The 26567-nt window shown below is 35.9% G+C and overlaps 1 protein-coding gene across 12 annotated transcripts in view; it reads left to right on the top strand.

Moving 5' to 3' along the window:
• Picalm (phosphatidylinositol binding clathrin assembly protein) overlaps window positions 1-26567 on the top strand; it is a 77577-nt gene that overhangs the window by 43500 nt on the left and 7510 nt on the right. For 2 of the 12 annotated variants that reach the window (XM_028770728.1, XM_028770736.1), the window contains exons 12-20: window positions 133-236; window positions 6840-6989; window positions 13675-13782; window positions 15756-15887; window positions 15977-16007; window positions 16158-16257; window positions 18904-18927; window positions 20280-20339; window positions 21530-21634. In XM_028770728.1, coding sequence (XP_028626561.1) covers window positions 133-236; window positions 6840-6989; window positions 13675-13782; window positions 15756-15887; window positions 15977-16007; window positions 16158-16257; window positions 18904-18927; window positions 20280-20339; window positions 21530-21634 — 814 coding nt within the window. The remainder of the gene's footprint in view (window positions 1-132; window positions 237-6839; window positions 6990-13674; window positions 13783-15755; window positions 15888-15976; window positions 16008-16157; window positions 16258-18903; window positions 18928-20279; window positions 20340-21529; window positions 21635-26567) is intronic. The other 10 variants (XM_028770734.1, XM_028770730.1, XM_028770729.1 and 7 more) reach the window with 7 other exon arrangements.

The following is a 26567-nucleotide window of genomic DNA, read 5'->3' as shown; positions in this document are numbered from 1 at the left end:
TCTCTCTCTCTCTCTCTCTCTCTCTCTCTCTCTCTCTCTCTCTCTCTCTTTCTTTTTGAGGTGGGGCAGATGACAAACTAATATAGCAAAGTTATTCTAGAAATAAAACTTCTTTCCACAATATTTTCCTAGCACATCTAAGCTGCCAAATGACCTACTTGATCTGCAGCAGCCAACGTTTCATCCATCTGTCCACGCTGCGTCAGCTGCTCCTCAGGTAGCAAGTACATGGGGAGGTAAGTGTTCACTGCGTTTGAAACATTGTGTGGGTGTATTCGCTTTGCAGTATGTAGCTTTCTACCATATTTTTTAGAAGTTTTGGTTATACTTGATGCATGGGAACTTGAGAAATAATAAAATGACAGTAAACTAATTTTTATTTCCTGGTGAAAATCTATGATAAATGAAGTATTAAATTCATAGTTAATTATAGAATAAGGCTTAGTGAAGATAAATTAAATATAAGAGGAAGAACAACTTTTTTAAGTATGAGATCACCCCTTTAGTAAAACTCAGATTGCTTATCAAATGGTGAAGAATGTTATATGTCACCAGGTATCATATGGTAATTCTTGGATTTTTTAAATTGTATTTTAATTTTATTTATTTATTTATTAATGAACTTATTTTATGTTAAATGTTGGTTTAACTTAGACTTGTAAGATAACAGGAATGTCCTTCAGTAGATTTTTAATTCTAAGATGATCATGGTTTAACACCTTTAAAGCAAAGTGGTTTACACTATTTTACAGTTTTAGTTGATTTAAAATCATATCCTTTGCATGGTTTTGGTGTGTATTTTTTATATACTTATGTATGTATGTGTGTATTATATAAATAGTCACCAAAAATTGCTGGAAAGAGATTTTCAAGAAAAATGATGCTAAGTAGAAAATTACAAAATATATTGAAATTTGTATTTGCTTTCATAAAACATTTGAATTGTTAATTTTTTATAGCATGTGAAATAGATTTTCATCTTTAATCATTTGAATTAAGAATACAGTTTTATGCTTCTTTCTTTTTTCTTCTCTGTCTCTCTCTTCCCATTCCCTCCAAGGCTCTTTTGTGTTTTTCTTTTTTCTCTTCTTTTTTTGGTGTGGTACTGAGTATTGAATCCAGAACATTGCACACACTAGGCAGATGCTTTGCCATTGAGCTACATCACCAGCCCAAAGATGCTTTTTTGTATACTAGAATCTAAGCTCTGTGAAGACAAAGGTTATCCATCATTAGTACCCCGAGAGCACTTTGTGGTGGTTGTTGTGGGGACTTGGGTGCCAAGGTGCACATGTGGAGCTCAGAGAACAACTTGGTGGTATAATTTTCTCTGTCCACCTTTATATAGGTTCTAAGGATCCAACTCAGGTCTCTACTCTGAGCCCTGTTGTTTTTCTCACACTGTAGCCCAAGCAGGTCTCACACTCATTGGCCATCCTTCTGCTTCAGCCTCCAAGTGTTAGGATAGTCGGATTGGAGCCATCATACTCAGCCCTAGAGTACTTCTTGTTGTATGTAGTTATAAATAAATCAATATAGTAAGTACTTTGTGGAATAAGTAGAAAGTTTCTATTCAGGACAAATTGTATCTATTTCAAAGGGAGTAGAAAATTAAGAATTATAAGCACTTGATTTCTAAACTAGTTTTGTGTAAGCATTAAGGTTAGTTTAATTTAACAAAATCTTGATTTGAGAGTAATTTTTAAAGAAAGTAGTTTAATAAGTATATTAGAATTGTTTTAAAATTAAACTATAGGCAGTGAATTAAAAGTTAAGAAAGGAATTTCTTGGTGCTGGAGAGATGGCTTAGTGAATAAGAGTGTGTACTGCTCTTGTCTAGGACCTAGTTGAATTCCTAGCACCCATGTTGGGCAGATAACAACTACCTGTATAAATCTGCCTCCAGCCTCCTTATACACTTACATTCACATACAGAATCACAGACACAAACAGATTAAGACTTAAGTATAAAAATTTTTTTAAAAAAAGAAAGAATAGAAATGTCTCCCTCCCTCTCTCCTTCCCTCCCTCCATTCCTTTTTGAGACAAGGTTTCTCTGTATATCCTTGGCTGTCCTAGAACTTGCTTTGTAGAACAGGCTAGCCTCGAACTCACAGAGATCCGCCTGTGTCTGCCTCCTGAGTGCTGGGATTAAAGGTATACACCACCAGCACCCAACAGAATGGTGTTTCTTAATGTCTTAACAGATCCTGGTATTAAATTTTGAATTCATTTTTATTTTTATTTTTTACTTAATCTCAGTTGTACATTTTTAAGGGATAGGGATTGGAGGAAGGTCTCTCTATTATGTCCTGGCTATTCTGAACTTGCTGTGTAGAGTAAGCTGGCCTCAGACTTACAGAGATCCTCATATGTCTGCCTCTCTCTAATTCTTGGCTGGTACCATGCCCAGTTCATATTTGCTTTTTTAAAATATTGGAATGTGGGCTGGAGAGATGGGTCAGTAATTAAGAACACTTGCTGTTGTACTTAGATTCAATTCTCACTGCACATATGTTATTTTACAAATGGCTGTAATTCCAGTTCCAGGAAATCTAATGTCTTTTTCTGGCCTTTATAGGCACCAGACATGCACATATATATTTATATGGAGTCAGAACACTCATATGCACATAAAAGAAAAAATAAAAATATTTTTCAAATATTAGCATTATTAGCGAGACCATTAACTAGTTTTAACTTCTTTATTTTTAATTTTTATAATTAGCATTTATTTATTTTTTTATTTGTTTGTTTGTTTATTTATAATAGTTGTTGGCTGTTTATTAGTCCTGCTTCCATGGAAAACCAAGGGAAAAAAGAGGACAGGCCAGTTGGTGCGGGGAAAGGACATTTCCACAACATTCCATGTACACATAGAACTAACAGATAAACAGAGTCTCTATTGCAGTCAGAAGTTAATCTTCTGTTAACTTTATTTTAAAACTGTATTTATTTGCTTATCGAGATTGATTGTGTACATGAGTGTAGAAGCCAGATGAAAACTTTTAGGAGTCAGTTTTCTATCATGTAAGTCTCAAGGATCATACTCAGGTTGTCATGCTTGGTCAGGCTTGGTGACAAGTGCCTTTATGTGTTGAGCCATCTCACCAGCACTTCTTCATTTTGGATAAAGATGCTAAAAAGTTGTTTTTCTAACTAGACTAAAACTTTTATAGATAAGTATATTCATCTCAAAGAAATGGAAATATAAAATTCCTTTTGAGTATATCATGAGCACTAACTTCAACAATAATAAGTAAAACTCATTGTCTGGAGTAGTTGAACTCATGCAGCAGATGGAATGTTTACTAAGGAAAGTGGTTTTCAGTGATCTCAGTCTGGAATAATGGTTTTATGTCCTATTAGAAAATTTATTTCCTAATAGTATATAAATACATTATATGTAACTGTGTATATATATATTTTTGTTTTCAATATGCTTTGTTGGCTATTTCTCTTAATACTTTGCCCCATGTTTTAGCATTTAGCTTGTTGTACATGAGTAATGAAGACTTGAAAAACACAAAGTGAATGCTGGGCTTGGTGGCATATGCCTTTAATCCCATCACTAATGAGACAGAGACAAGTAGATCCCTTGTGAAATTGAGTCCAGCTTGATCTACAGAAAGAGACTCCATCTCAAACAAACAAAATCAAACACAGTGGGAAGAGGAGAAATAAAAATATCACGATTTCTTTTCTAAAATCGTAGTTACATGTAAGGAATGTAGTCTTTTCTATGAACCCTTTAATTTACACAGAATTAAATCCCTACTTTCTCATAAAAATATTTAACTTCTGAATTGGTAATAGTTTCAGTGTTTTTGTTTCTTCGTGATGAGGTAGCCAAAGTTGTTAGAGGACTTCAGTCAGTACGGTAGATGGTTAAGTTAATGTTTATATCCTTGATGTTCACATTAGGATTTGTTTTTTTAATTGAGACCAATTTACAATAAAGAAATCTTACATATAAGAAAATTTCATCAACAGTAAGAAAACAAAACCTTTTTTCGGTTTTTTCTTTTTTAAATAATGTGTCTGCAACCCAGAATCTCAACCATAGTAGGCAAATGCTTTACCACTGAGTTGAAATTTGAAGCATTCTTGGACAACATGCTACCTTGTCTAAGACAAAACAGAAAGTAAATATAATAGACAGAATTATTCTTCAAAAGTTCTAAGGGTGCTGGGGACATCACTTAATGGTTCAAGTGCTTGTTGCTGAGAAAAACCAGGGTTGCAAATTTGGGTCCTTGGAACCCATGTAAATGTCAGGTAGTTATGGTGCCCTATTGGTCATTTCAGATTTTAGATGCTAACTGGAAACATAATCTTATGAGTAAACTTGCTAGATTGACTAGCAAACCTAGCCCAAATAGAGATCAGGGAAGCTAGCTATAGGTATCTGCTTCAGGCCTCTATACTGGTACTCACACAGATGTAAAATATATGCACTCACAAGTATACTTCATACACATGAGAGAAAGATGAAATAAGTTTAGAGATTTGCCAGTCTAGTAGCTAGTTTTAGTTAGAATAGCCAGAACATGATCATCATATTTAATAGTTCGCACTTATTATTTTGTCTACTAATTAGCACTGCCTAGATTAATTGCAGTTTTGTCAAATAGAACAATTGCTTGATTTCCTTGTTGTCTGATTGGTCTAACATGAGTGCATATGCACATTTTTTGCATATTCTCTAGCAGAGTAAAATGCACTTTAAAACTATACATCATGCTGGGCCATGGTCAGGCACTTGGAAGACAGAAGCACACAGATCTGTGAGTTTGAGGCCAGCCTGGTCTACAGAGTGAATTCCAGGTTGACCAGGGATACACAGAGAAACCCTGTCTCATAAAACAACAAACCTCTACATCATCAAGTATTTTTAAAGGATACTTCCAACTCTGCTAGTCAACTCTAACTCGAATGTCCTTATTATACAAGGAACTACAATGGATAGATAGTATTAATGTAAGCACCAGTGCTTACTTACCAAACCAGGATCCCTGATATGGTCAGTGGAAATGAAAACCAGGCCAGGTTGGAGGGTTCTCAACAAGGCTGAGGCTGAGATAAGTTTATTCCAAGCAATCAGACCTTTATACACTTATCAAAACAGAATGTAATAGCGGCTGTTATGATATAATGGTGGCTGCAATCTAGACAGTGTGTGCAGGATTAGTGTCTAAAACTGATTGTTCTGCCAGACTGATACATGCTTCCCTGGGTTCTAAGGGACACAGAATCAAAGGTGGTCTGAATGCTTCATTGTCTAAGGGAGTGCCTAGGTTTCTCAGGAACTGAAAGGGACACAGAGCCACAGGAGCCATGGACTCTAACCTGAAAAACCTCTGTCACATGCCTCTCAAGGCAGCTAGTCCAGGCCATCTGCATGATTCTTTCTGCACATTGCATTCTGGCTTTACAACTAAAATCAACTTTCAACTTTATATATCTGTTTATTGTTGTTTATTTCTGAATTGTTTTTTTGTTTGTTTGTTTTTTGTTACTTTGCCAATTCTACCCCTGCCCACCAACTGCTGCATTTTTTTGGTTCGTTTTTGTATGCAGGAGAAGAATGTTAAAGTGTCATTTAAGTTTGAGTAGTTAATTGCTATATTTTGGGTTTTGAACTGATTTTCTTAGTGTGAATTGATAGTCTATAGGAATATTTACTTCCTAGATAAGTACTTATGATAAAAATTAAAATGTTGTTTAAAGATACTTGTAATTAAACCTGTAACTGTTACTTTCTTGTGATTTTTCATTTTTTTTTAAGTCATTACATTTAGAGTCAATGATTGCTTGCCTTGATTTGATTGACTCTAAGGGAAGTGTACCTGTTCTAGTGAGTGAGCTAGCTAGCTGGCCCTTAGTTCTTTATGTGGTTATGTTGATTTTTGTAGTCTTAAAGCAGCAATAGATTGGACAGGTGGCTGGTTAAATAAATATAGATAAAACCATCTTCTTGACTTTAGGTGTTACAAAGAAAAATATGATGTTAAATATTTGCTAGCCTTTTTTTTTTTTCTTTTTTCCTTTAGTTAACTGTTTAAATCTTAAGAAAAGGCTTTCATCACTAGAACAGCTATCTTGAATGAGGCATAGGAACAGGAAATATCTATTTCAAGAATAACTTTAGATAGAAAATTTGAAGGAGAAAAGCTTGTTAGTTTTATGATGGGAACATCTGTTATCCTGTAGGAAATTACTTCAAGACTTTGAAAACCAGACTGGGCAGTCATCTCTTTTCTTAATTGTTAGCAGGTCCTTTCTCTTTCCTTAAATCTTTTATTCATTTTATTTTAGTTTCCTCACTGTTGAACTTAATCAGGAGTTTTACAAATACTAGAATTACTTTCTTAACTTAATTTGAAGTGACTCTTTATTCCTCTGAAAATTTATCCATACTATACCGTTACCAAATGTTTATTTCAATGATTTGAGTAAAAAGATTATGCCATCAAAACCAGTATTCTCAGCTAGAGCAAGAGCAAGGTGAGTGGCCCTTACAGAAATATTTTGGTGGTTATTCTCTTATTTAACTATGTGACTATTGGCTTTCTTGTGTGGCAGAGGAAGTCTGCCTGTAATGTTTTGCTGCGATTGTTAATGGAGACAGTTTTTCCCTAAGGATTTCTATTGTGTTTAATGATGACAGTTGTTTCATCTTAGTGATTGTGTGTGTGTGTGTGTGTGTGTGTGTGTGTGTCAGTGTGTAAAGTTAATATAACTACTACTTTTCACTTTGCATCTTTTGACTAATCACAATACTAATTAATGTATTACTTCCTTTCTTCATTTTGCTATAATTCACTTGGACTGCACAGATCCTTTCTCTGCTACTCTAGATGCTGTTGATGATGCCATTCCAAGCTTAAATCCTTTCCTCACAAAAAGTAGTGGTGATGTTCACCTTCCCATTTCTTCAGATGTATCCACTTTTACTACTAGGACACCTACTCATGAAATGTTTGTTGGTAAAGTACCATTTAACCTTTTTTCCCCAATTAATGTCTATACTAAAGTTTTTTTTTTAATCTATATGTTACTTTTAAAGTGCAGCAGTGATTACTTTGGATTTTAACATCAAATTTTAAAATTAACTGAAGTGATAATGTTGTAAGATTCTTTAAATACTCTTGGTTATATTTAATGTAGATTTTAGGAAACAGATTTCTTTGAGTAAATTTTTTTGTGTTTTGTTGTCTGCTGTAGTTTAATATCTTGTATAGTATCCTGTTAATTAGTTCACAGAATTAATGTAAAAGTAGCATCTATATTTAAATGTTTATATGTGTTTGTATTTTTACTTTTGTGTACTGGAAGGAGATCAGTTATTCTTATTAAAACTATTGCAAATCATAATTTCATATTGCCCTAAATGATACCTATCCTTAGTCCCCTTTGTGTGTAAGGCTATCACTTCATTGCTTGTCTGAAGATAAAAAAAAAAAAAAACTATATGCTACATTTTAAGTGACAAATTAGAAAAGTGATTGGACTAACCCGTCATTGTAATATATGAAAAGCCAAAATTTACCTGAGTTATGTAGAAAATAGTAAGTTTTAAAGTATATACTAAAGTTAGGGGAAAAAATGCTAGAATCTTTGTCTAGGTCTGCTTTATCTGACTTTTGTTTTCATTCCTTTGTGTTCCTCCATCCCCAGTCTTTTATCTTATGCCCCTTGTTTATAGGCCTTGTTCAGATTTTCTTAGTACTCGTTTACCCTAATACTGCTCTTATGTCACGAGCCTTCTATTGTTGTTGGCTTACTTTATTGATTTATTATACAAGAGAAGTTCTCCTCCCCCCCCCCCAAAGTAAGTTTTGATAACTTCCTCTCCTTCTCCGCAATGTAGGTCTTACTGTGTTTCTCTGGCTGTTTTGGAAAACACAGTATGTAGACCAGGCTATCCTTGAACTTATACCTCCCAAGTACTGGGTTTAAAAATGTATCCTACCACAGCTGGCTCAATTTTCATAAACTTGTTAAGAATAAATAGGCCTTCTCCCCTACCCCCTCCCCCCCCCCCCCACCTCATCCCCTGACCTACTCTGGTTCTGAAGATTGAACCTAGGAACTTGGGTACTCTCAGAGATTATACCACTGAGCTATATCTCAGTCCTTACTTGCTTTTTGAGATGCGTCTCCTCCCTTTCTATTCTTGTTTTTCTTATTTTTTTTTTAACACATTGTGATTTTATAAGTTGATAACCTTATTATGCCATTTAATCTATACTTATGACTTAGATATCTTCATGAGTGTATTTTACTTTTAATATTACTAGCTTATAGAATTTAAAGCTCTGTGTATTCATTGATTTTTTTTTTCAACTGTGGTCTTTTTTTTTAATTTATCCATTTGTGTGTATATCTGTGTGTCTGTGTGTGAGTGTACATAGCATGTGTAGGTGAGTGCTCTTGAAGGCCATAAGAGAGCATTAGTTATCCTGGAGCTGGAGTTAAAGGCAATAGTGACCCACTTGATTTGGATGCTGGGAATTGAATTCTGGTCCTCTAGAAGAGCTGCAAATACCCTTAACCATTGAGTCATCTTTGTAGCCCTGCAAATGTGTTTTTTGCCAGTGTACTACAATAAAAATAAGCTCAGATTAATTTTGTGTGTTTATTCACAGTACTTGATTCCCTTAAATTGTCATTAAATGTATATACAGTCTGCAAATGTTGGTGAGTGCCTTTAATCCCAGCACTTGGGAAGCAGAGAGAGGTGGATCTCTACAATTGAGACCAGGGTGGTCTATACAAGAACCTGTCTCAAAGAAAAAAAATAAAGCAATAAATGTATATATACAGCACAAATAAAGAAGTGAGTTTCTTGACATCTTAAAAGGGAATTTATGAGGACATTTGATAGAAAAAATGTTTGGACTCTTGCAAATTTTTGTTTGAATTCAAGTTCTACTTTAAGTAAAACTAACTTTAAGTAAACATTTAGTCTTTGTGAATCTACGAAAGTTGGTATTCTTGTGGAACAGTCATGAGAATGCTTAATATCTAACACTGTGCCAAACTTTTACAAATATCAGAAAACTGTCATGAAAAACAATCTTGTATAAGTGGAATGCTTCATATTTTGAATATATTTCTTACCTAAGTTGTTTAAGCATCTTTAAGACTGATTATTTGCATTGCTTTTATTTATAGAATTGTTGAGTCATTTGTGTTGGGGGACCAGAATTAGCAACAAAAGTTGAGGTTCATAAAAATTGATTTACTTGTAGTTAATAAAAATGGGAAAGGAGAGATGTCTCAGCAGTGAAGAGCACTTGCTACTCTATCAGATGACCTGATTCAGTTTCCAGCACCTATATGGCATCTCACAGCTGGTTGTAATTCTATTTTTTTAAGGATCCAGTGCCCTCTTCTGTCTTTCAGGGACACAAGACAGGCGTTCATTGTACACACATGCAAGCAAAGCACTCAAACATGTAAAACAAGTATAGAGTAACATTTTATTTTTTTCTGTTTATATAAAGTGAATATATAGGATAAACTAAAAACCTCAATAATATTCTGGAATCAACTAACTGGATATTCAAGTGTTAGTTCTATTACTGAGTACATCTTTGGCCTTAGATGAAATTGTTAATCTATTCAGTTTGCCAACCCAGCCAGTTTCTCTTTTTTAAAAAAAATTTTTTTTTAAATGAGTGTTTGTGTGTGGGTATGTGTTGCAGTTGTCAGCCTCTCTTCAGATTGCCCCAGTGCAGCGTGGCACGCATTAACTGCCCCAGTGTTCTGGATTCACAAATGAAAGACACACACACCCTTATATTTTAGCATGCCTTAAGCAGCTCAATAGCTGGGCCACTCTCAAACCTACATGTGGCCAACATCTCTCCTCCTATACTCCTGACTTATTACTTACTAAAATCTATATATTCCATCTTTGCTGCCCTAGACCCAGTTGGAGGGGGGGGCTCTGGGGCCACTCTTCCCCCCACCCCCCTTATATGATTGACTATGCTCTATCTTCTGCACCTCTCAGGCCTGGACCTTACTCACTTCCCAGCATGGCGGTTGTTCTTCCTTCTTCCTCTCCCAATTCCCTTGCCCACAAATCCTAAGTCCCACCTTTGTCTCCCTGCCATTGGCCACCGGCAACTGTATTTACCAGTCAGAACCAACGGGGGGGGGGGGGGGGCCGGGACTCTCCATGTATCTTACATGTAGATACTCCTGTAATTTTAGGAACCCAATTAGCATAATGTAAACGTTAGACAAAAACCACCACAGGTATGGATGTGTGTCTGTATGTAAGTACCACAGCTCACATGTAGAAGTCAAAGGACAACTTGTTGCAATTAATATACTCATTCCACCGTGTGGGTTCTGGGATTGAACTAAGGTCATTAGGATTGATGCTTTTACTAAATTGAACTATCTTGCTGGCCTGTTTTAAAAGATATTTAAGATGTTTTTCTGTCCCCGTGCTAGTTATTTTATGCCTCTCAGTTTATTATGTCCTTATGAGATGGCTGCAAATATTTTTATGTGGATTGATGCTGACCAATGACATTTTTCTCTGGGTCTTAAGAAAAGCAAGAATAGGTTCTTTCTCTTTCTCTTCCCTCCCTCCCTTTCCCTCTTTCTCCCTCTCTTCTCTCTGTCTCCCTCCCTCTTTCCCTTTAAAGTGCTTTTGAAATAGTGCTATTAGTTGGGTTTGTTGTTGTTTGCTTATTGTTTGTTGAGGTAGGGTTTCACCATGTGGCCCAGATTGGCCCCAGATGCCTCCTGCTTCTACTTTCTGAAGGTGTTTTTGTTCTTGTAGTTTTCCCCAGTGTTATGTATCTATATGTGTATAAGATGTCTTTGTGTGGTGTGTATGCTATGCCCTGACATGGAGGTTAGAGGACAACTTTGTGGAGTTGGTTCTCTTTATCTGCTATGGAGTTCTGGTGATTGGTCTCAGGATAAGAGACTTCCATGGCGAGCTCTTAACCTGCTAAGTCATCTTGTTGGCTCAACCTTTTTGTGTTTAAGTAGCTTTTAATATTTAAAGGTTGATAGTTTTTTTTTGATAAGTAACTAAAAAAGTGACAGAAGAGCATTATGTTAATCATAGTCACTGAAATAGTAAAGAAAATCTTTTTACCTTGAATATATGTGTGTTTGTGTCTGTATGTGTGTGTAGATACACAGTGGTATACAGAAAAGATGATTACCTTAGAAATATGTTGCTTGCTTCCCCAGACATTATTGCAAATTATTTGAAAGTACATTTTTGTCTATGTAGGATTTAAAAACAAAAACAAACAAAAGAAAACAAACATGAGGTACATGTTTTGGATTACGTTTTTCCTTTTTAACCTTTCTTTTTGCACTTGTAGCTATTTTTTTTTTAATTATTCAATTAATCACCTCAAAGACTGCAGAAGATGGTTCCCCTAAAATAGGAAGTAATGGAGTTTATTTTAAGATTGCTATAAAGGGTAGAAACAGGGACATTATAAGAGGAGAAATTAGGCATTAGCTGTAATGGACTAGCTATAATATATAACCAATAGGCTAGTAGCCCTTTAGCCAGGATTAATCCAAAAGTCCTTGAAGTAGTAGTATACATCTTACAGTATGGTGGTAACACGAGCACATGTGTAAGCACGCTAATGTTGCTCTTAAGAAGCTATGATAAGGACTATTAAGCCATGTTAAAGCTTTCTACACCTATAATGTCACTAAATCAGAGAGTCTAGAATTCTAAGATCCTTTTGAAAGACTGGTCAAGAGATGTAGATTCTGTACTATGTATTTGTTTCTCATCCTGAGACCAGTTTTTTTGTAGTAAAAGTAACTTAAGGGTTAGAACAAGGTCAAACTTTTAAAATTCTTTAAAACCTATGGATCCTAAGTAGTCATGTTATAACCCCAGATACTAGTTTAAAGTGGGATCACTAATATGCATACCACTTTATAAAGAATGGTGTCAAAATCATTGGTGAGGCTGAAGAGACTAGCTGAGGGGTTAAGCATTGGCTTTTTTTCCAGGGGACCCAGATTCAATTCTCAACATCACATGCCGGGTTCATAGTTATCTGTAACTTTAGTTCCAGGGAGATCTGATACTCTGTCTTGCTCCACAAGATCCTCCTGCCTATGTGTGGGGCACATAAGCTCACACAGTCACACACACACACACACACACACACACACACACAAAATAAGAGAAAGAATGAAAAACAAAAACTTTTCAAATTGCGTAGTTAGCAATGTTCTTTATATTCTTGAGGATTTGAAGTGAAGTTTTGGAGATGGATCTCCTCTCTGGGAGAAAGAAAATCTGTGTAGAACTCCAGAAATTCCATTGTTATAAATGCTAACCTTCTAAAACTCAGGTGCTTTTATTTATGCGTTTTTAATCTGACTTGATAGAACCTAGGAAGCAAGAGATTTTAGAAGCAAGTGACAACAACCTCATATAAATCATAAGCCTTTCTTTTCGTGATTCTTTGTAGACTAGGTACCTAAATATTTTTAGTGATTCAAAGCTCCTCAAGTCATGCAATAGACCTAACATTTTTAGATGGTTTTTAAATTATTTTTAGCTTCTACAAATTTACACACTCAACTTTAGAAAAATAGAACCTGAGAATTAAAAGCGTTTATGTTAACTCAGCATTAGCAGGCCTCAGAGACTCAATCTTGGTACTTGTTATGATAACTCTATTAGCTCCAGGTAAAATAAGAAAGAGTAAGGTTGTCTTGTTGTTTGGGTGTGTGTTTCAGGCTAGTTTTAGGCTAATTAGCATACCTGGCCCCATACTCGTCATTTAAAAATGGTAAGTTGAATTGAGAGAGTGGATGGGAGTTGACAGAAGAATATCATTTTTCTTTAATGTTCTAAAAGCAGGCAGAAACATTTGTGAGATTGCAACTTTTAGAATCCTGGCAGTTCACAAATTTATCTTAAAGCATGTAATTTCTGGGCCAGTGATATGGCTCAGTCGGTTAAAGGTGCTTTCTGCCAAGCAGTAAGACCTGAATTTGTATCCCAAACTCACGTGGTGGAAGGAAAGAACTAACATTCAGAAGTTGTCTTCTTCCACACATACACTGTTGCACATACATGCCCACAAGCATATACACAGGCACACACAAATAAATGTAATAGCAAACCTTTTTTTTTTTTCAAATGTGTGACAGTTAGGGTGAAGTAGGGAAAGAGAAAGTAGGTAAGAGAGATACAGGATACCGAAGATCGTAGGAAGAGAAATAGCATGGTGTTTTAGGTGACTTCAAATTTTAAGAAATTTTCAGATGCAGAATTAAGATAAAATGTAAGAAAAGGTTTCATTTCTGTAATGAAGTAAACTCAAGATTCAGTGTATGTTGTTTATTCTGAGTTTCTTTGTGGGTGATTTTAATGGTCTTTATTATAGCTATAATCTCATACCTATAATCTCAGCACTTGGGGGCTGAGGCAGGAGGATCATTTGGACTACAATGTAATACTTTGTCTTAAAAAACAGGAATGTGATATAATGGAGAAAACTTTTGCTTTAAAAACTAGCTTTTTTGTTTAAGGAATGTATTACTTTCCCCATTCTGTTACTGCTATTAAAGATAATTTATAGCTACTATATTTAACTATTGATATAGTGAGTAGAGAATTGATCATTTTTGCATTTTGCTTTTTCTTAGGATTCAGTCCTTCTCCAGTTGCACAGCCACATCCTTCAGCTGGCCTTAATGTTGACTTTGAATCTGTGTTTGGAAATAAGTCTACGAATGTTGCTGTAGATTCTGGTGGTAAGAAAAGAGTTTTTGTTGTTTTTATTTAAAATATGCTAGCATGTTAATGTAGATCATCTATAGGAAACATGATGCTGCTTTTAGCATTTATAAATTAGAGTAAATTGATCTTCTTCCCCCAAACCACTTGATGGAAACTTAAAAGAATATTAATTTTACCTTTTTCTTGGTAACATTTTAGAGTTTAGGGAGGTTTTGTTTGTTCCATTGCACAATAGGAAAACAATTTCTTGGTAAAGTGATAAAATTGTTAATGTCTGTTTGGAAAGTGCTATAGCTTTCAGACATCATAATTTTCCTTCTACTGAAATGAACAGTGACCAGTTGGTCTTAATGGTGTGTGAGGTTATTTTTAAACTGAAGACATAGTGCATGGTACCCTGACTTGTTAAGATAGTTTCTATATAAGTAAGTAAAGTATGTTAAAAGGTTTATGACTACAGGATTTAAAAAAAAAAATTTAGTAGTGATTATTATTAAGGTGCACCTATTAATTTCTATTTTAAAAACTATAAAACTCTAGAATGAGGATTGTACTTTATGCTTCTTGTTAGCTTGAAGTTTGTAAAGTACATATGAAACTTTAATGTTCTAATTTTATTCCTACAAGGAGATGAATACTGACTTTAACTTTAACTTTAAAACATATTGAAGTGTTTTTAGTTACATAATCTATAATCAGTTATCCATAAAGTAAGAAGCAAGCTTGTTTGTATGGACTAAGAATTTATTGAGTGTATACTAAAAGGCTTATAGTTTTATATTTGAAAGCTCATTTGCATGTTCATGTAGACGCATTTGGAGGCCAGAAGAGGGGATTAGATTCCCTAGAACTGGAGTTTTTTGTTTTTGGTTTGGTTTGGTTTGGTTTGGTTTGGGTTTTTGTTGTTGTTGTTGTTGTTGTTGTTGTTGAGTTTTTTTTGTTTTGTTTTGTTTTGTTTTTTTGTATATAGTTTTTTTTTTCCTGAGAACTAGAGTTATAGGCAGTTGTAAGCTACTATGTGGGGACAGGGAACTAAGCCTGGTTCCTCTGAAAGAGCAACCAGTGCTCTTAACCACCACTCATCTCCCCAGCCACTAATGTGGGTTCTTATATTCCCAAATATAAGAGGGGTGAGAAGCTCTCTAATATATGCCTCCTTGGGCCTCTGAGATGGCTCAGTGGTAAGGGCACTTAACTGATTGTTATGACATTGATTTGATCTCCAGGATTCACATTGGAAGAGAGAATCAACTCCTACAGGTTTCCTTTTGACACACACATACTTTTTAAAAAAACAGTTTGTTGTGGCTGAGCATGTTGGCATATGCCTTTAATTCTAACACTAGGAATGCAAAGATTGGTGGATCTCCGTGAATTTGATGTCAGCCTATCTACATAGACATTCTCGCCCAGTTAGAGCTGTCCAATGACAACCCATCAAAATTTTTTCTTTTTTAGTTTTTTTTTTTTTAAGTTAAAAGATTTCATTTTAAATCTTTAAACTATGTATTTGGAGGGGCCAGGTATGTGCACATGACTGCAGGTGCCTGCAGAGGCCAGAGACATTGGACACTGCTCAAGTTACAGTTCCCACCTGATGTGCGTGCTGAGAACTGCTTGGCCGTTTCTTCAGCTCCAATACAAGACATTATAAAATATTCTTTCTCAACATAAAAGGGGACTTGAGGATTGAGTGTTTAGAAAAATTTTGCTGCAATGGGGAGAGATTCCCCCCCTTCCCTTTTATAATGTTTTACTATCACCCTCTTTAACCTGGATATAATTTTCTCATTAGATTTTAGACACACTATTTCTGTTAAGTTCACTTGAAGATGGCAGATTTTTCTTCTTTCCACCTGAGGGCATTTCCCGTGTTGTGGGAAAACTTCCAGTGAGTAAACAAGGAGAAAAGGGAGAGAACTCCTTTAGAAAGCTGTAGCTCATGAAGTTCCTTACGCATCCCATTTCATCTGTTTGTAACTTTAAGGCTTTGATGAACTAGGTGGACTTCTCAAACCAACAGTGGCCTCTCAGAACCAGAGTCTTCCTATTGCCAAGCTTCCGCCCAACAAGTTAGTGTCTGATGACTTGGATTCCTCTTTAGCCAACCTCGTGGGCAGTAAGTAGTCCTTTGATTCTTCAGTCCTTCTTAAGCTTAAGTTGTTTATTAAAATGATTCTAGTGTTTAAATACTTTGTCTTTTCCTAGATCTTGGCATTGGAAATGGAACCACTAAGAAGTACGTGTCATATTTCTGTTATTTAAATATAATATAGAATCTGATGTGACTTTCACTTCAGAAGTACATTTAGAGATGCCAACTTGGTACTATAAATGTTCCTTATGTTCATATAGTACAGAAACATTGTGTGTTTATGTTTATTTAAAGTGATGTAAGTTGGAGTCAGCCAGGTGAAAAGAAGTTAACTGGAGGATCTAACTGGCAACCAAAGGTTGCACCAACAACTGCCTGGAGTGCTGCAACAATGGTGAGTTGGGAAAGCTTAAATATGAATACCTGAATGCCTTAACTAAATGTAGAATAAAATAGAACATAATAGACATAAGTGGAAACATTGTTACAAAGTTTTATTAAGTACGTCATTGTTTCCTTAAAGCTGATTGACTGTCTTTGTCAAGTACATTTTAACCCTTAATATGTATTTAAAATGATTCCATGCTAGACATTATTCTAGTGAATAATGTGTGGTTGTGGTAGGAGCTATTATTTTTTTTCCCACTTACGTGCACAGTTACTAAGAAGTACAGCAGTGTTGCAGAGTTCTTAAGTAATGGAATATATTCTTAGTATGTCACCTAGAAGCAACAGATAGAAAGCTCTTAATAACGCTGTATTGTTGTCTTCAAATTTATTATTTACTTTCTGTAACCTAAAGTCCTTATATCCTTTAGGCCTGGTGATGGGTAAACAAGTTATTTTCTTAGGTTTTCCTAGTATTATATAGTTTATGGAGTTGATTCTCATTATTTGTGGCCATTCAGTATTTGATTGAATTCCCCCTGATAACCGAATTAGTGAACCATTGCTAGGGAAAACATTCATTCTTATATTTTACACTGTAGTTTCATATCCTGAAAAATCTCACTGTAAGCCAGACATACTGGTACATGGCCTATAGTTCCAAAACTTGGAGGCAGAACCTCTTAATTTATTCCATCTTACTGAGGAATGAAGTGTTGTGTGTTACAATTTATATCTTTGCACATGTGCATGAAAGTATTGTGAATGTTGAATTTGGAGATCATAAAGTTCACTAACAGCAAGCAGATAATTAATTGATTAACAATGTTTGCTAGTTTTCTAGCAGCTAGAACTAAAGAGGTCTATTGATGTTTTTAATTACTGTAAGGCAGTGTGGGCCCAGAATAGCTTATGGCTACTTTCCCATCTTTGGCTTGCTCTATCTTAATCTACCAAGTTTCTTCTCCCTCAGTCAGGGAAATACATACTCCTTTCTTTCAGTAGGATGATAGCAGGGTTTTGATCACTTCGGTACTATATTGTATAGTCTCCCCCAACTGTTGTTAGAAAGCTCCATTGTGCTTAATAAAGTCCCTTATAGGGCATTACTCTGTTTACTTTGGGTTGCTTATAAACTAAAATTATGGGCTGAGGCTAAATCTGACTCTATATACTCATAAAAATTTTGACTTTTTTTTGAGATTTATTTATTTATTTTAAGTAGGTGAGTACACTGCAGCTGTCTTCAGACATACCAGAAGAGGGCATCAGATCCCATTACAGATGAGTGCGAGCCACCATGTGGTTCCTGGGAATTGAACTTGGGATATCTAGAAGAGTAGTCAGCGCTCTTAACTACTGAGCCATCTCTCCAGCCCTTGACTACCTTTTAAAGAGTTAATAGATTTAGACTTTATAAAATAAGACTCAAGTTTAATTTTGTTTTGTTTTGAGGAGGCAGGTATGAGCTTATGCAAAAGTTTTAATATATCGTACAAACTAACTCTGAATTTACTAAGTGGTCCAGAGCAGCTTCAAATGTACCATCCTCTTGTGGCCTCCCAAGTGCTGGAGTTACAGGTTTCTAACATGTCTGGCTGCATAGTTTAGGTTTTTACATACAAACACAGCATATGCACAGGATTTACAGCAAGTGTAATAGTATAGTGTTCTCTCAGGAGAGTTGAAGTGCATATATCATTTTGAAGAACAATGTTATCTGTGCTGCTTTTTTAAATCCTCATATGAAAAGCAGTTGAAAAGCTGATTTAAGTTGAAACCTGATTGTGAATCTAGTGCTTTTCCATTATAACATGCCTCAGTGACTAAAACTGCTGGCAGCAGTTAGGTTATTGGGCTTTCTGGCTGCAGATAGGATTATTCATTAATTAAAAATAATAATGTTTGTGTGATGCTGTAAGTACTACAACTAATATGAAGACACAGTGGGTATTTGCTTATTTAATGTTGTCAGTATTCATCCAAAAGCTTTTGATAGTATTTACCTTAAGATTGACTACTAGAATGTAATAAGCACCTAACCATCTAGCATTGTATGTAAGTTGTCAAAATAACAGCGTATTATAAGTTAGTGTGGGTCATCTCTTAAGATTTCTTGCTTAAGATATTTGATAGTTTATTTTTTGATGGCTAACGTGTGGGGCCTGTGATGACACTCATAAACTGCTGCTTATGGTGTTTCTTTACATTTCTAACCTTTTGATTCTTAAACACTGTCAAGGTTTTTAATTTTAAAAATTGTAAATAAATAACATTTATTTTATTGAAATATTTGTTACGTCACAAACTCTTTTCATTGATGGTCCTGCCCTGGTGGTAGATGTGGTGTCATGTTATTTTGAGGATGCCCTTGAATTTTCCATACTGATGTCACTATGTATTTTGTTTTAAATACATTTGTAAATAGTAAAGCATTGTGTATATAAAGGGAGGTAGCTAAAAGTTCATTTTCCTTATCAACCTTGATAGTGTTTTGGTAATAGATGTTCTTTTATTAGATATAAAAATACCCAGAATTTTAGGTTGTGAATGTACATGTAAACTAAAATGCTCTCTGTGTATTTTGTTGTGTAAGTACTTGCTCTAATCCAGTGTTATTGCATTATGTAATTGTTCTCCCTGGGAAAAACAGAATGGCATGCATTTTCCACAATACGTAAGTGACCAAAAACTAGCCTCTTTTTTTTTTTTTTGCAATAAATTGGCATGCTATTAACCACCGCTGCAGCAGAATCTCATAACCTTCCAGCTATTCCTTGTTTTCACATCAGATTTTTCAGTGTGCCAGAAATTATTCCTAGCATCTACTGATTTTCATGGGTGTGTTGCAGAATTGATTCTGATGGTGGCATGGGAAATACCAATTTTTCTTTCTTGCTTAATATTCCGCCATTTGCTGCCAGATGGCTGGGTGTCTGTGTGTGTATCTGTGCTGCCACCGTGCACTTGATGACTTTTGAATGAAGGGAAATGTTGATTGTGGTAATGTTTAAAAATAACAATTGCATGTAATCTTCCAGGCTTCTGCTATACTTGACAGTTTGTCTTACTGCTCTTATAGATCTTGGTTTTGAAGTAGGGAGAGACCAATACACCCTACATGCTCACCTAAATACTAAACTTCACTTCTTAGTGTTATTTTTAAAGTTATGCTTTATTTAACTTCATGCATATCTTCAAACTGCTGCATAATTTCATGTTTTCAAACATATTTTAGCTGTGTTATTGGTCTTTCACCTGTGTTCAGTTTTAGCTTTTTATGAGAGCGATATGTAGGGAATATTGTTAAGACAGCAGCCATATCTAAAATAATAAGTTTCTAGTCTGTTTACAAGTCCTTAATAAAGGAAGTTAGACAAGGGATCCTCACTAAAATTTCAACTTAGAACATGATTGTTCCTCTTAAGTAATTGATAGTTTTGGAACAAATTAGAAAGCTAACATACAGCTACTTACGTGAAAGCTGTGATCATAGGAGTAGTCACTCGAGGTCTCCCTGTGGGCTTTTGAACATCAGGTTCCTAATTGATGTGGAATCGTTAGTTTTGTTTTGTTTTTCCTTCTAGTACTAAAGAAACACATTAAGAAACAATCCATATTATGTTCTTTTTAATAAACATTTTTTAATGAAAATGATGGGCTTTAAAGTTTGGAACTTTTGGATATTTTTAAATACCTGAAGACTTTTTAATTTGTTTCCTTATTTTGATGGAGCTGTGGATAGGACAAGTACTCTGTCAGAGTCTTTGAAAGCTATGAAGGATGTTGTGTTCTCAGACTATGGTCGAGTCTAAGCTTAAGTGATTTTTTTTCTTTTAACAGTTTTGCTTTTCTGCTAATTTTGAGATTTTCTCACTGAGTATTAATTCACAGTTACTAGTGATCATAAATGTCATTTAATCATAGCTGTCTTAGCAATTTGTTTTAAATAGAAATCTGACAATCCTTTAAATTCATGAGATACAGGAATTAACATTTCCTATTTTACTTTTTCTTTTGCCATGTCAGGCACCCCCTGTAATGGCCTATCCTGCTACTACACCAACGGGCATGATAGGATATGGAATTGTAAGTATATGTTTTAAATATAATTTTTGGAAAGTAGTTTATTCTTAACATTTTATTATAACCTTAGATTAAAAAAAAAAAAAAGTAGTACCCTATAGATACTACTAGCCCAAGAACCTAACCATTGCTTCCATAAGTATCTTTTAGAACATTTGTTGTAAAGTGTTATTGATTAGTGTGCCCAGTGTTAATAGTTAATTTTTCAACTCATAACTTTGCTGTATATATTGTTTTTCATTACTAAATGACTTAAATATTAGTTAGCTTCAAGCTACTTTGTTACAAGTAGTGAGGTGATGCCACCTGAATACTGTAGAACTGTATAATTGAGTTATTTAGGGGTAAATTTAATGTGGTACAGGCCAGAACGATTTTCCTCTGGCGGTGATTTTTGGAGTACAAAACCAGTCTTTGAACCATTCACCATTCCCACAATTGATATTCTGTTACCATCAGTGACAAAAGGTTGACTTCTGGCTTCCATGTGTTTATTTACACCTATATATACATGAACATATATGTAATACCTATACATATGTACACACACATAAAATCAGTCATCGGTTATGATCATTTAGATTGCTTTGAAACATGTTAATATTTAGAAGTAGAGCCTAGAGTTTTCTCTGTACATAGACCCTGAGGACGTGGATATTTGGGATACCTTCTTCCTCTGCCATAATCTCCTCTCCTTTCTTTTCCTCCTTTTTTTTTCCCCCTCCCCTTTTTGGTCAAGAATATTTTTTGTTTTACTATAAATTTAAGTTTGGCAAATCTGTTGGATAGGAAAAGTTAGGCTTTATTTGCTACTTTTTGTTTTGTTTTTGATACAGGATTTCTCTGTGTAGCTTTATTGGCTGTCCTTGAATTTGCTCTGGAGACCATGCTAGCCTGGAGCTCTAAAGATCCACCTGCCTCTGCCTCCCGAGGGCTGGGATTGAAGGCGTGAGACACCACCACCTGTCTATTTTCTACTTTTTTAAGAGTGAACTCTGTTGAAAGTAGTACTTATTTAAAAAGTAGATAGATGTTCTCTTACTTGCACACAGAATAATTTGTCCTTATAGTCAGAGCAAAGGTACTGTTAATTTTTCATTGCTGTTAGTTAGCCTTCTTGTTTACTTCCTCCAGAGTAATGAAGGAAAAAGCCATAAAGCCAGCATTTCTTAATATTATTCTTTTTTTTTTAGCCTCCTCAGATGGGAAGTGTGCCTGTAATGACACAACCAACCTTAATATACAGCCAGCCTGTCATGAGACCACCAAACCCCTTTGGCCCTGTATCAGGAGCACAGGTATTAACGATGTACATAACTGTTGCAATATGCTGATTTAAAAGGGCTCCGTAACACTATCAGTTTCTCTCATTCAAGAAACATGTTAAACTTTCCTTTTTGTCATGGGTATTACTTGCTTTTTATCTTTCTGATGAAGGTATTTTTTAGAATATTGATTAGTTTCAGAGAAGTGATAAGTAGATTATACGTTTTATAGTTGGGACCTTTTTATAACTTCATGCTTATGACTAAGGAATCTAGTTTCTTTGTAATTCTTGTGTTTAGACACTCAAACCCTCTGCCTCAGAGCATCAGATCATATCTAACGGCTTGGTATTTGCTTTAAGTGTTGCTCAAAGGATATTTACAGACTCTTAGAAAGCCTACAAAAAGTTTGATTGTTATTTTTTTCATTAGGTAAGTTTTTGTCACTAAAAGTTATGGAGAAGCAAACAAAAAATAGGGAGGAACCATTAGAAAGGCCATGCTGATTTAGGTTCTTTAAAGAAGAGACTTCTTTTATAAATGCTTATGCTCTCCCCGGTCCTGATAGTTATGCTCAATGTTCTTTTTAATTTTATTCTTTGGGGATTTTGGGAGCACATTTTGTAATGTGCCAAAATCCAGGCACATTATAGCAGTCTGGATTTTGTTTATTGTATACTATTTGACCTATCAAATGAAGTGCAGAGTAGCTTATCCTTCTATATGGCTCTGCTCGTTACATATAATTGTTACCTTACACCTTGGTTCCCTAGATGGTTTTCAATGTCAAAAGGTTGGTAGACTATAAATTTTATAAGCTAATGAAGCTTATTTGAAAACCGAATATTCAGCAGTTAACTTGTATTCCTTTTCCATTTCCATACCTAGTAGGCTTACTGGGATATACAGTGTTATAAAGATAGTGTATATTCAATTTGAATCTAGTCTCTATTGGATAGCTAGCAATGAGTGGGAGACCGTTGCATATTTGATCTTTTTTGGGTATATTACATTCATTGATCCATGTTCTTACATATGCTGGACATGAGCTTTGCTGCTGAGCTACATCCCAGCCAAGTCCCACTTCCTGCCTTTGTTTTGGTGCATGTTCATCATTCAGTACCTTTTAGAGAGTTTTCACTTGTCTATCACACGTAAAGGGGAGTATTAAGGTCTTTGTTTTGTATCAGACATTTGCATTTTCCTAGATGTTTATTTTTGTAGAAAATGCTAGGTCCTCATAGGTTTGGGGGTTTTTTGTTTGCTTGTTTTTGGTTTTCTTTCTTTCTGTGCTTTAAGTTCATAAGTTTGTTAGGGTTTGTTGTTGTTGTTGTTGTTGTTGAGAATGGGGTTTTATTTCCGGTTTTAATTTGTACTTTAAATACACTTTCTTGATCTTTTATAGAGTGTTCATTGATAAACAGTAGTTTGTAAACTCGTTGTTTGCTGTGTATAAGTATTACATCACTTAAGGAGAAAGACAATTACTCTAGTGGTAGTTTTCTTTTCAAAGATGCTGTGATGGGAAATAACTCTCTTAGTATTTCCGTGATGATGATTTTAAGGTTGTTGAAGCTTTTTGATGGTGGCAAAGGTTGTTGCCCTTGCCATATTCCTCACTTCTTTGTGTTGAAGCACAAAATTAAACGAGTGTTTCATTTAAAAAGTAAGAATTCTTGGGCTGGTGAGATGGCTCAGCGGTTAAGAGCACTGACTGCACTTCCAGAGGTCACGAGTTCAAATCCCAGCAACCACATGGTGGCTCGCAACCATCTGCAATGATATCTGATGCCCTCTTGTGGGGTGTCTGAAGACAGCTACAGTGTACTTACATATAATAAATAAATAAATAATTAAAAAAAAAAAAGAATTCTTTAAAAGCTTCGTTGGCTCATTAACTAGGTTTTTTTTTTTTTTTTATGGAGTACTGGTAGTTTTGTTTAAGGAGGATATGTATTTTTATTGTGTTTACAGTGGATATTTTTTAAGCCAGTCTGACATCAGTTAAGTGTCTGAGAGGAAGTCAACTCATGAGCACATTTACTACCATAAATCAGAGCACTGCTGCCTTTAGATACCGGATTTACTCAAGTCTTGAAAGTGTGTGGGGGGTTAATGACTTTCTTGTACGAAACAGCGACACTCTGCTTTTAGGCTTCATGTGTTTATTTATTCATTTCCTTCTGTCTTGGTTTCCTACGGATCCTGGGTGTTAATAGTGATAGTTAGTCCTCAGCTGATTCTAGCAGAATCTTTGTGAAGAAAGCTGTTTGGATTTCCAGCAGTACTTTATGCTCGTTTATCTTTTCCTGCTTATTATTATACAATATTATGAAAAAATTTACTTTAGGAATCAGAGTTAGTACCATAAATGAAACTCTGTAGCTCTCATCATACATCAGTTAGTCATATAAAAATATTCGGAGTCTCATCCCTGACCTCTTTGGCTAATAAAGCAAGTGCAGTGGAAGGCCTTACTTCCTAGGTTTTCTTTTTAAAATCCTAATTTCTTATCTTACAGCCAGAAAGCGTTAATAAAGCCCTGGGTGGCCAAAGTTTTGCAATGTCATCATAGTGAACTTCAGTAGCTCTGAGTGTATAGAAGTGTGAGACTACATTTGTTTTATAGTGTGTGCTAGAAAAGTTTGTAATTTGAATTTTTTCAAACCTCATGTTGGTTCTTTCACACTTGCCTTGTGGTCCACCACCCACCAGAGGTAGTGGGAAAGAAAGAATATAGGGGAAATGGACTTGGAAAGGTTCTTTGGAACAACTCCTGTCTGTGTTGTTTGGAAATTGGTAGTTTAGTTCATAAGTTAGCACCAGCAGCTCAATCTAGTAACAAACATTTCATAGATATATCAGGAGTCCAATTCAGTAGATTCAGGTTAGCAGTGACATGACTTAGCAGACACAGCCAGGGCTCAGCCTAGGCTTGAGTCAGCAGGAGGGCCCAGCAGGAGAAGTTCTGTGCTGTGCCTCTCTCTGGAAAGTGAAGAGCAGCGAAGCTGTGAGACCCACAAGCATTGCACAGCTAGCTGTACCAGCAAGCCAAGCTCTGTCTCTGTCATTCTGTATATCCTCCAAACATCGAGTGTCCTCTATGTGCCTTGCCTCAGCAGAGTCTTGCCTCAGCACAGGTTTTGCTTTAGCCCGTGCAATCAGTCAGTCCTTGAGTCCCAACAAATGAAGCTTAACATTATGCAAGCCAATACATGCATGTTGTTAGCAAACAATCCCTTCATCACACGTCCTTTCACATGCTTGCTTTAGCAGAACATCCTCTCTCCTGTGTTTGATTCAGTGAAATGTTCCTTCAGGAGTCTGCCTTAGTCTTTCACCTGTTTCACTTTAACGAAACATTCTTTCACGTGTTTGCCCCAGCAAAACACCATCCAACTGATTTTCCAAAGAACCCTTAAGTTTCCACTTCAAAAATTCCTGTGAAAGTTTCATAATCTCATTTAAAATGTATTATGTTTATGGGTATTTTGCCTGCATGTCTAAGCATCATGCTCCTGCCTGATGCTTGCAAAGGCTGAAAGAGGACGTCAGATCCCCTGGAACTAGTTACACACAGGTGTGAGTCACCGTGTAGATGCTGAGAATCTAACCTAGGTCCTCAGAAAGAACAAACAGCAAGTGCTCTTAACAATTGAGCAATCACTTCAGCTCTGATATCTTTCTATAAGTTAAATATCATGATAGAATTGAGTTGAATTAACAGGATTTTAAATTTAATTTTAAGAACTAAAAAAGTAAGAGCCTCGGATCCCTCAATATGTGCATTAGAGTCTGTTAGTTTCCAAAGGCAGTGGTAACAAAATATGGCAAGCTTTGTGGATTAATACAGCAACAGGTTATTTACTTTCTGATCCAGAGGTTGGGATTCTGAAGCTGTCCTCACATGGTATCCTCTAGAAGAGGATCTGTCCTTGCCACTTGCTTCTCATAGAGGCCACCAAAGAATGGGACTATCTTTAATAGATAACTAATGGCATACAACACAGTATATGTATATTCCAATGCTATTAAATAGATTTGCGTGTGCCGCTAGTGATCTGGCTGTGCTCTCAACACCCTGAAACAACTTTCTGTTTCTGAGACTGAACTTCGAGGCTAGGACCCTGAAATAGTACTGTCTGTTATCTCTAAATATTTTTGATGATATCAGCTTTAAGAGATTGTGTTTTATTAGTGTTAACATATAAAACACACAGGTTGAGTAATATACAGTAAATTGAAATGTTTCAGTGTGAAATCCAGTGCCAAGCTGTCAGCATGTAGCTAAAGCTTTCTTGGTGCTTCATAATATAGTGGAAGGGCAGAGACCATGAACACAGAACACAGCCTGAGGAAAACCCGTTCCTATAGTAATGAATGAACACACTGCTTTCTCTCCCTCGAGGTCCCTCTCTCCCTCTCTCCCTCTCTCCCCTCCCCCCCTCCCCCTCCCCCTCCTTCTCCCCTACCCCTCCCCTTCCCCCTCCCCCTCCCCCTCTTCTGCTCGCTCTCCCTCTCTTGTTCGTTCTCTCTCTCACTCTCTCCCTCCCTCCCTCCCCCCCCCTCTCCCCCCCCCCCTCTGTGTGTGTGTGTGTGTGTGTGTGTGTGTGTGTGTGTGTACATATAGAGATTAGGTGGGTGGGTTGGTTGGTTGGTTGATTTAGGGGCTGAGAATACAGTCCAGTGGTACATCACTTGCCTATCATTCTCATTGTGAAAGGAAGGAAAGAAGGGAGAGTGAGACAGAGGGAATGGATGTAACTATTAGCATCAGAATGTAGAACTCTTAAACTCCAACTACATGAACTAGACAAATGATGTTCTAGGGCAGTGGGCTTATTATTACAGAACTGGATTTGCCTCATGCTGTGTATTCAGGGTCTCTTCCCCTACATACACAAACACACACATACAGCAACAGTTTAATTACTTTCTGTTCCAGGGTGGAGAGGTTTGTGTGTGA

This window comes from Grammomys surdaster, unplaced genomic scaffold, assembly GCF_004785775.1.
Source record: "Grammomys surdaster isolate TR1022 unplaced genomic scaffold, NIH_TR_1.0 203, whole genome shotgun sequence".
NCBI lineage: Eukaryota > Metazoa > Chordata > Mammalia > Rodentia > Muridae > Grammomys > Grammomys surdaster.
This window is presented reverse-complemented; position numbering and strand designations above follow the sequence as displayed.